The sequence below is a fragment of the Lynx rufus genome, unplaced genomic scaffold (genome assembly GCF_022079265.1).
Source record: "Lynx rufus isolate CCGP_SWC_20201006 ecotype Redwood Valley unplaced genomic scaffold, mLynRuf1.p SCAF_14, whole genome shotgun sequence".
Lineage (NCBI taxonomy): Eukaryota > Metazoa > Chordata > Mammalia > Carnivora > Felidae > Lynx > Lynx rufus.
Window position 1 is genome coordinate 11,289,541 of NW_025814828.1, and position 10,677 is coordinate 11,300,217.

The following is a 10,677-nucleotide window of genomic DNA, read 5'->3' on the forward strand; positions in this document are numbered from 1 at the left end:
TACTGTGGCATCTAGCAGGTAGAGACTAGGGATTCTGCTGTACATCCCACAATGCAAAGGACAGCCCCCCAAAACAAAGACTGGTGGGTAAACAATGGCCACTCTGATGGCACTTTTGTAGGCCCTGAAGGAAAAGAGTGTGTAAGCCATATAGATAGAACTAGAAAAAGTGCTTTCCAGGAAGAGGGAACCACAAGTGAAAAAGGAGTGTGCTGGGCCTGTGTAAGGAACAGCGAGGAGGTTAAGGGCAGCTTGGTGGGAGATGAGGTCAAAGAGATAGTAGGAATGCAAATGATTGCCATAGCGAAGACTTCTGATGTTAAGAGGAGAAACTACAGTTGGTGCTCAGCAGATCCAGGAAGTGATCTGGCTTATTTTTTTTTAAAGGATTATTCTGGGGGCAGTGTGGAAAACAGTGTAGACCAGACCCAAGTGAAAGACTGATACTGAGTTAACACTTAAAACAGGACTGGCTGGCAGCGGGCTCTTATTTAAGTGCTTTACTCTTATTTATTCACTTAGTCATTAAAATGACCCTAGGAGGTAAGTAGTTCTTTATCCCATTTGATAAATGAGAAGCTGGAAAACCTAGTAACGGTCATGGTTGAGTTAACTGTTCAAAAGCAATTGAAAGAACACACATGTGGCTGGACCACATAGAGAAGAGTGACAGGACTCAGGGTGGGAAGAAGGCTGGACAGAGGCAGATAGGAGAGCATCCACCTGACCTGATTTACCTTTGTGAACAAGCCTGCAAAAAGTGATCTTGTCAGAGGGGAGGAGGACAGGAGAGGGCCTAGGAAGACAAGCTTTATGGCAGTGAAGTCATCACTGCCCACCCGGGGGGGGTGGGCAGTTTCAGTTGGCAGGAGCCAGGTGCCAAAGAAATGGAGGTAGTACGACTGTTCTAGAGAGTAGTCTTGCTGGAGGAAGGAATAATGCAGGGTTGATGAAGCAGTTGTCTGGCATGGGTTTTTCAATGAGAGAGGCCACCTGGACAGGGTAAATCACCAGTAGTGAAATTTCTGACAAGGCTGAAGGGACAAGACTTACATCCAAGGTAAGGGTCAGCTTTCTTTAGGAAGGAGGAAGGAACCCAGATACAGGTTAAGGCTCGGGATGGGGTTGACTTGTTTTGGGATGGAGTAAATTCCCAAGTTGTGACACCCTCCACTTTGTGTTTTTAGCCAAGTTTATTTTTGTCAAAGGCATGGCTCTGAAAACAAATGGAAAGGTTATGTAACACTGGTATAAAAGATGGAGATTAATTTGAAGTTCTTTGCAAACAGTCCCTCAAAAGCAGGGTTTTTTCTTTTAATTAATTGCTCATAGTTTGGTTTTCTATAAGTCAAGAGAGGATCACTTACCTCCCAGAAAGAGGGAGACTTGGTGGTTTGGTACTGAAGGCCCGAGTAAAGCACTGACTCCCACCTAGAAAGGGTGGTTTCCTTCAAATAAGTAGGAAGATCGGGTAGGTTGAACTGATTACCCTATAAAATAAACTTCCCGTAGGTTATTGAGCAGTATCTGTAATTGCTTGTGTTATTACACATGCACTAAGAAGTAGGAAGTGGGGCGCCTGGGTGGCTCTGTTGGTAAAACGCCCAACGCTTGATTTCAACTCAGGTCATGATCTCACCGGGGTTCGAGGGCTCTGCGCGGAACCTGCTGGGGATTCTCTTTCTCTCCCGCTCTCTACCCCTCCCCCATTTGCTCTCATGCTCTCTCAACATAAACATGGAAAAATAAAGTAGGAAGAGGTAGGGAAGGAAAAATAATTTTCCCTCTCCCCACCTTCAGTACCATCTCCAGTGAAAGAAGAAAGAGTGGGGGGAGTGGGTGTGGGAGCAGAGGAGCCAGTAATGAGAGGTTATCAGGAAAAGCACAGTAAACAAGGGTAAGGTTATTATGCAGATTTAGATGAATTCCTCTCTTCTTGAAGCCCCTGAGCCTGCCAAGGTAAGGGACCTTCCTTACCTGGTAAGGCCATCCAGAAACGTGTAAGTAAGGTTACAGGTCTATTTTTTGCAAGGGGCTTTAATGGGTCCCTAAAGTCAGTCTTAGGCCCTTAAAACTGTCTATTCATACCTGATTTTTATGCATACCATTTTCAAATAAGACATTCAAGTCAGAGCCTTAGTAATATAACCATGCTTCCAATTGTGTCCTCTTCCAAGGAGAAGAGATTCTTACTGAATTGATGTAAAAAAAAAAAAAAAAAAACCCGTATTTCCATGAAAGAATACTTTGAGTTTCTGAATGCTGGAGGGACCACAGAGGGAGAAAACTTGTTTCAATTCTGCTTACAAAGGTATAGTTCTGTCAATCATAGCTTATGAGAAAAGAGTAGAATATTTCCTTAAACCTTGGAAAACAAAACATTAAAGAACCAGCAGTGTTTCAAAAAAGTCCTAAACAGTAGAATTATCAGTTCATTCACTCCCATGTTATTAATTCTTGGTCTGCTTGAAACCAGCTTTTTTATTCTGGAAATTCTTACCAGTTCAGTTTTACGATCTTAAAGTCATCAGAAACCTGTTTTCTGGAGTACCTTGCCATGAATCTCTGAAGATGAAGCACATTTGCGAAAGGATCCGAGTAAAACAATAGCTTCTATAAATGACAGACTTAAAAATGGCCATGGTTGCAGACCTGATGAGAGTTCATTATAAGGCTTTTGACAAGGAAATTTGGTTATTTCTGTGGCATACAACATTGTAAGATAATAAGTAGAATTACAAACAATAACGTTATACTAGAACATAGCCGATTTCTAGGAATTTTATACAATTTCTGGAACACTTATGTTAATAACGTATCCATACAAATACAACCTAAAGAAGGTTTAGGATTATTTATTTGACAGTGCTTCCCATGTAACTTAACATAGTAAATAAGCCTAATTTGTTCTCTCTTATAAAAAGAGCTATAAAACTAATCTTTCCATACATTCCAGAGGCCCTCTGAAAAATTCCAGAGATAGTTCAAGGTCAAAAAGACTTCAGTTAGAATTTGAGTTGGGGTTTGTCAAAAATGTCAGAAGGTTTTAGACACTTGACTGAATAGAATCCTAGATCATCATGAAATAATAATTATCCATTTAACCATAGTAACAATAAAATGTCAAAGGCAAATGCAGAAAGTTACATCGTTGTGAGTAAAACTTAGCTCTTTTGATCTTTAGAAGACTATTTTCCTAAGCAATCAAATACCTGATGATAAAGATAACATGAAGCACAGGAAATTATTTTGATAAAACACACAATTTTTGCTTTCTAGGCACATTACTTAAAAGCTAAAGAAAAACCTTTCACCGTCTCTTATCAGTAGCTGACTGATAGTCCAAGAAAATGTTGTCCTTTTAGCAGATGTTAACTTTTAGTTTTACATGAGTACACTATTGATATGAAAGCTTATTTTTATAACCCTCGTAACAAATTCCATTTTGGCCAGCTTGACTACACGAAGAGAAGTTTTCTTTGCTTTCTTCCCTATTCAGAAATAACCAGCTTTAATTCAGCATAAAATTACTTTTATTCCCCTTAAGAAAAATACGTGTCCATACCTTTCCTCAGCTAAAAACACATCCTACTTTCCTTGCACGTGGAGTTAGTAGCTCCATTATTTCTAGTAAATTACATATATGAATCAGAATTCTTAGAAACAATAATTTTTAGTGAAAATTAAGTAGTAAACAATTGTGGTCATTTAACACCAGCATTCTGTAGATTGGCAAATTCAGGGATACATAATTTCTAGAAGCATATGCTTCCTCATGGTACAGTTTTTCAGTGTGGCACGAGATATGTTTACTAACAGACTAAATATTTTTAGTTCGTCTGTAATAAGAAGCCAAAAGTAGATAAACCTGTGCTCAGTAATGTTTCAATATTTTATCTTATTTGGAAATAATTTCCTATTTTACTTAGCAAAACTCAAGTTACCAAACAGAGTTGAAAAGCTGTTTTTAAGTAGACAAATTCACCTAAAAACTCTTACCCAACTTACCTAAAAACGTGAACCTATTTGAATAGTAAACTCAAGTAGAAAAAAGTTGCATATCTGCATTATATCTAATATTGATAACTTTGAAGACGTGCCTATTTTAATTAAACCAACACACTTGACCAGCTTTTATTTTACCTAAGATTACTCCACATCCCAGGAACTTGAAAGACACTTGGGTTAGTTTCTATATTTCTAAGAGTTTTAGGAATACTTAATTTGATAAGTGCTTATTTTTCTTTAAGCCAGTCAGATAGAGCTTTTACAAATTAATTTTGGCAATACCGTCCAGAAGTAGAAAAATATTACGCATCCATAACATATATAGACACACGGAAACATATAGACTCAGAGACTTTTGAGGTATCTAGCTCTAAAATTTTAGCCATGAATCAGGTACAATAACACAAAACTCACTAGTTTGTAAAAGAACATTTAGGTCCAAACTGCGTTTCTGGCAGTTGGAATAAGTTTACCCTAAAGTTGTATTTCGAAGAGCTAGCTATCACGTCCTAGAGGATAGAAAATTTTTACCTGAAAGGCACAAAGTATCAAGGTTTGTTATTTCTTTTTTTAAGCAGTTTTGGGGTACATTTGCCTATTATCAGAGGTCTTCAGTAATTACTGTTTCTATTTTCCTTCTTTGTCTTGAGCCCAGGACATTTCTGTTTCCAATGTCCTGATCTTTCACAATACTGACATGTATTTGCAGATGAGCTGGGGGGGGGGTTGGGGGAGAGGGTGCGGGCAGGGTAGGTTTTAGGATGGGGAAGCTTAGACAAACTTTGAACTGCTTCCAGTGTTGCACTAGTGGTTTTGTAAAGATTTGCAAATCAAAGATGGTTGCTTTTAATTCCTCAAATAATTGTGTTGCAGCCTGAATGGGATCAGGGGACTGACCCACCCATCCAGCTACATTTTCTTCAGTCTGCTCTATATCAGGAAGATGATTTCCAACTAAGATGGAAAGAAAGTGATTTCTATGTTCTGGAGCTTTAGGGTTTAATGTGGCATGCCTTTAAAAAGTTTATAGAGGGGCGCCTGGGTGGTGCAGTCGGTTAAGCGTCCGACTTCAGCCAGGTCACAATCTCGCGGTCCGTGAGTTCGAGCCCCGCGTCAGGCTCTGGGCTGGTAGCTCGGAGCCTGGAGCCGGTTTCCGATTCTGTGTCTCCCTCTCTCTCTGCCCCTCCCCCGTTCATGCTCTGTCTCTCTCTGTCCCAAAAATAAATAAACGTTGAAAAAAAAAAAGTTTATAGAAAGTATTCAACAAAGGCCTTTGAATGCTGTCCTTTTTCTAAGTGTTTACCTCATCCTTGAACCAATTTAATTCAGGGGGAAAAACAACCTGTTCTATTGCTTCTATCAGCCCCCAGACATCAGCCTGCAGCTGATCCATTTCCTGAACGTTTGTAGGAGGGCCTGGGAGAAATTCTGGTCATGTTCCTGGTGAGGAGAGTTTTCCCCAGGAGACCATGTGGTTTATCTGATAACTACAGTATAATCATGGATAAGAAGAACAACCCTTAGCAGCCAGTCACAGTCCCTATGAATGGGGACTGATCTTTTCACCTCTTCTCTAAATTTGGTAGGTGGTTATCTTCTGAAAGTAGAGATTGAAAACTTCATAATCTCTTCTTTCTAAGGAAGTTCCTCAGGCCAGCTGCCATACTGGGTCATGTTCTTCTTTCAATTTGGTCTTTCCAGAGCTACCAAGACCACCATTGTTTAGGATGAGAGCTCTCTAACAGTGTTTTCAGCATAGAAGCTTTAAAAATGTAAAAGATCCACCATCTGGCATTGACAAGTTGGATCTTATATTAATCTCAATAGCAACTCAAACCAACAGGCCTTTTGATGGCTTAACCATGGACCCAAGAGGCTTCCCAAAAGAGGGTGCCAACACTGAAGCCCTCAGAGAGGGAGCATAAGAAAGCAAAGACTTTCTTCGCCACAAGTGGGGAGAACAGTGTCGTGAAAATGGCAGCTCCGGTTCCCCACAACAATGTGCGAGGCCTCCAGTCACAGACCCTGTGCTCTGTGACACCAGGGAAGTGCTCCTGGATTGGACTTTGACAGCACAAAGTCCCCTCACGGACTGGGGACCCAAATGACCACTGCCCTGCAAGCTGGCACGGCCGGACAGAGAGAATGCTGCCTGTCACCTTGTGTGTTGTGCATCCACCAGCTGGCAGAGACCAAAAAGAATATTCTTGCTGGTTACAAACCCAAGCTCTCAATACATAGAACGAGAGGAAAGGAAAACCCCATTTGACCGATTTTTCTTCTAACCTAAATTTGGAAAGGTAGGGACAAGGTGAAATTTTTACCTCTCTCGACCTGGCACTAGTGTGAGATCTAGAAGAGCTGACTTTGGTAGGTAAGAATTTTTACCCTTCACTGGCTTCTGCCAGTTTTCCAGGATCCCATCTGTAGGTGCCTAAGTGAGTACGGTGTCCCAGCAGGGCCCATCGTAGGTTGCCAAAACGTAGGAGAGGAAAAGTAATTTTCCCTCTACCTTGCTAGGTTCTTGGCTGAGACCTCCACCCCCTGGAATAAAAGACAGATTAATAGGAGAAAACAGAAGTTGAATAACACGTATACCTCCTGTATACACGGGACATACCCAGGGAAACAGTAAAACTCCCCCAGATGGCCCAAGACAAGATGTTGGGGCATCAGCGAGTCAGTTAGGGAAGACGGTCAGGAAAATCACAGTAAACGAGGGTAAGGTCCTTAAGCAGATTTAGATGGGTCCCTTCTAGAGATTTTGTCACCCCCTCTGGTACACAGAGGAAAACACCCTTACAAGTGTAGATTACCTTTATAAATGTCAGTGTCCCTGACAAAAGATTTTCAAAGCTTTTCTTATGTCTGCTGTTTCTCAAAAAATAGCGAGCCCAAGATAATCCTTCTGCCAGAGAGGTGTATCTTGGGGTGGCAAATTCTGCTCCCCTTCCAAGATGAATACACGCTGTGCTGCTACCTTATGTGTAACTGGGAGAAGAATGAGTGCTTTCATCTCTGTTATGTAGATTTCTGTTTAACTCTTTTCATTTTATAGTTTACTTTTACAATCCTGTTTCCTTTGCATTTCCACAGGTTAAGATGCCATATTGTTGAGAGCAGTAAACCAACCACCCTTACATTAAAAGACAATGCTTTTAACATGTCAGATAAAACCAGTGAAGATCTTTATCTACAAGTAAGTGTTCTTTCTCCCTAAAACAAAGTTGTAAATGCTAACCAACGTTAGAAATCCACTTTTTCCCCACTGACGTAGAGAGAACCTTTGGCATAGACGCGACAGAAATGCTCTTTTCTTTGTGAAGGGCAGCCAAATCGGAAATGGTGAGCGGTGAGTTACTTTTGGAGATGTGTTAACTTTTTAAAAGCTCTGGCCATTCTAATTTGGACGAGGTGTGGCGCTTTGGAGAGTATCCAAGAATTTGATCTCATGGAAGAGGTACCATCTAAATTCGAAAAAGATTGGAGGGACTCTCTGACTCGCTGGCTTTGGTACCTGCAGAAAGTGACTGCATTGCTCCTTTTCAACTGGAAAATTAGATCTTTCCAAAACTAGAGTGAGCAGGCGCACATCTGTTCACCAAACAGATGTGATCCCTCATTGCATTTCCTGCTCCCAGCTGTTCAGAGTAGACGGACCCCATCCTGTAAATGTTTGGATTTCTAATATTCCTAGTTGTCGTTCACATGGTTAATGTACTGTTTTACTGATATGCATCTTTCATCCTTTTTTTTCCCTCTTTAGCTCAATCGTTTACTAGAAAGCAATAGGAAGCTTGAAGACCAAGTTCAGCGGTGTATCTGGTTCCAGCAGCTGCTGCTTTCTTTAACAATGCTCTTGCTTGCTTTTGTCATGTCTTTCTTCTATTTGTTGTACACTTAAAGAAGTGGCGTTCAGTGAGAAACATGGCTCTTTCGCTCATTAGTTGGAAAAAGACCCAGAACTTCATGTTACTAAAAGTTTTGCACATCTGTGCTTCCTGAAAGGAAACGTGCAACACTTAGAGGGGAACAAATACGTGTCTCGAAAATAAACTCTGTTAGAATGAGGAAACACTGGAGAAATTGAGTATAAGAGATCATAGCTATAGTTAATAAGGTGAAGGCATAGCCATTGTGTAAATTAATACTTTAGATATAATTTATTTTTTCCTTTTGATTTGAATACTTCTAAAGTTTGTTTTATTATATGTATACATTAGCTGGACTGAAAAGTAGACATAACAAGCTTTGTCACAGCCAAAAAATGTAATCTTTTTTTTATGACAAAATCATTATAGCTGAGCCAACTTATTAGCTTTTCTATACTATGTATATAGAACATGTATATTGAAAAAAAAAACCCGTACTTAATACAGATTAATTTCTGTGAACATGACTTTGTAATTTTGAGAATTCCTTCCAGATGCTAGTCAATATTCTTTGGGTATGTGAAACAATTTAATGCCAAACCACCTTTTAGCCTTTGTTTCTTATCTGTCTTCCTTAACAGTCTGCCTTTTATTAATCTCGGACTTTTTTATGAACACTCACATTTAGACAGAATTTGGGAAACTAAGTTTGCTTGGGTTTTCTTGGTCCTCTCTTCCAGTCTTTTTTATGCAGTTTCCCATCGCTCACTGGGGCGGGACACTGACCCCCATGCTGCATTTCTTATAAGGGTCTAATCCTCCTTTTTCTAAATGACAGGAGTTAAAATTTCTTTGAAACCTTGGTTTTGAGATGCAGAGCAGAATTCATTCACATTTCAGTTTCGCGTGAAAATCGGCCACAAGAAGGAAACTTGACACAACACTGGAGTACCTATAAGCGTGGGGGGGTGGGGAATCAAAACTCAAGTGTCGGTTCTCCATTTAGGAATGAAAACTAGAATTCCTAGACCAGGGCTGTTGCACTTGCTGGATACTCTGCCTTCGTCACAGTAATCCTGAGGGTGGTCCCTAAATTCCTAAAATGATACAACTTGCAGGGGCAGAGGCGGATGAAATCAGTTTGTTTTCTCACTCATACAGCCATTTTCAGTTCTCGTCGGTTCACGTGTAACTATCTGAAAGAAAACATAGTCTGCCTGTTAAATAAATGTTGAGTTTTGATTGAGCCACGTTTGGAGAACTTTTTATTCTGAAGTGTAGGGTTGGCGGCTTTCATCTTGAGAAGCTGAGGATTCCAAAGTCGAGTTGTAGAGAGTGGTGATTTCATAGAGTCCCTTCAAAATTGGCCTAGCAATAAAACCTTAAAAGGACACTGGTCTGATACTTGGTCTTAATTTGGGTTTTTCTGTTGCAGTTTGCCAACTCCAGCCGTGAAAGTGACTTCAGTACACCCTAAGTACTCCCCGTAGTATCTCCCTGTGTGTGTGCACAGCGGTTCCCTTTCCATGTTAGATCCCCGGCTATATATAACCTAATCTCAAAGCATTTGTGTATGTTCTTTGTTCCTCAGCAAATGAATGGGGAAATCATTGGTCAGAATTGGAAGTGTATTGTCCTAACAGTGTCCCTTTAATGTTTCCTACGAAAATGACGTGGACTCACTACAATGTTCTTCCCTGATGTCTGGCCAGTTGAATTTAATAACGTATCTTGTTAACGTTTGTGTGTCTACTAAATGTGACTATGCAAGATTACTGAAAATTATAAGATCAAAGGCATCTAAACTTCTGTTCTTGTCTTAACTAATCACTTATTTACATCAGATTTTATTCTGTCTTCATTTGATTTTATCACATTTTGTGTGACTATTACTTTGAGTACTCTGATAATAATTTTATTTTTAATCTTGTCATTACCTATTCATGACCAAATTACCAAGGATCAACATTAAGATCGAGATTTTCGCTTGAGAATGGAAATCAATAGATTTTCCATGAAAACATTAATAAAATATTATTAGCTTGGTCTCAAAGTAGCCTAAAAATGCAACTGCGGTTAAACCTTGCCTCAAATTTCATAATACCATAACTGTTTTTATATCTTTCCACTAATTTTGACTGGATTTAATAGCACTTTATTGTACAACTGCAAAAAAAAAATATATTCCTAGAATTGTTGCCAGTGTAATTTCTCTAATATTCTGGTGCTTTTCATATATTTTCAGTATTTTTATTACTATATTGGTATTTTCTTTGTATAATTGATCAAAAGAACATGTTTTCTATTTTAATATGTTTTAGAAAAATAATTACATTTATGAAATAAATATCATCAGGAAAAACCTCTGGTCTCTAATTGATAAAGCATCTTAAAATCAATGTTCAGGCTCGCTCTGACCTTTTAAAGATGACATTAATTTCTTTTGTACCTGCTTTGCATTTTTATAAGGACAGTGCTGTAAGCTTCCAAAGATACAATTGTGTTATCGGGTAAACCTGTCCTTCGTATGTCCCGTTTCTCCTCAACCCGGGCCAGAGCCTGGCTACTCTTCAGTGCAGCTCTCCATTTCCCCCAGACTCAACACTGGACTCATTGACATGACTTGGGGCTCTATCATAGAGCCTTCACTAGAGCTGCCCCACGTGAGTCAGAATTGCCCTACATCCCCTCAATCCTAGTACACCTTTCTGCCTGACAGGAACCAGCAGGAAGCAGGCTGTAGAGAGACCATCCTACCTGGCTCATTCGTATATGGAAGGCAGTCCCTGTGACGAGG

The 10,677-nt window shown here is 39.8% G+C and overlaps 1 protein-coding gene across 2 annotated transcripts in view; it reads left to right on the forward strand.

Moving 5' to 3' along the window:
* MOSPD2 (motile sperm domain containing 2) overlaps window positions 1-9,933 on the forward strand; it is a 53,850-nt gene extending 43,917 nt beyond the window's left edge. Inside the window, exons 14-15 of one of the 2 annotated variants that reach the window (XM_047075918.1) lie at window positions 7,105-7,207; window positions 9,316-9,933. In XM_047075918.1, coding sequence (XP_046931874.1) covers window positions 7,105-7,207; window positions 9,316-9,357 — 145 coding nt within the window. In that variant the 3' untranslated portion in view covers window positions 9,358-9,933. Of the gene's footprint in view, window positions 1-7,104; window positions 7,208-7,774; window positions 9,272-9,315 lie in introns of those variants that run through there. The other variant, XM_047075917.1, reaches the window with a different exon arrangement.
* Window positions 9,934-10,677: the final 744 nt, after the last annotated feature.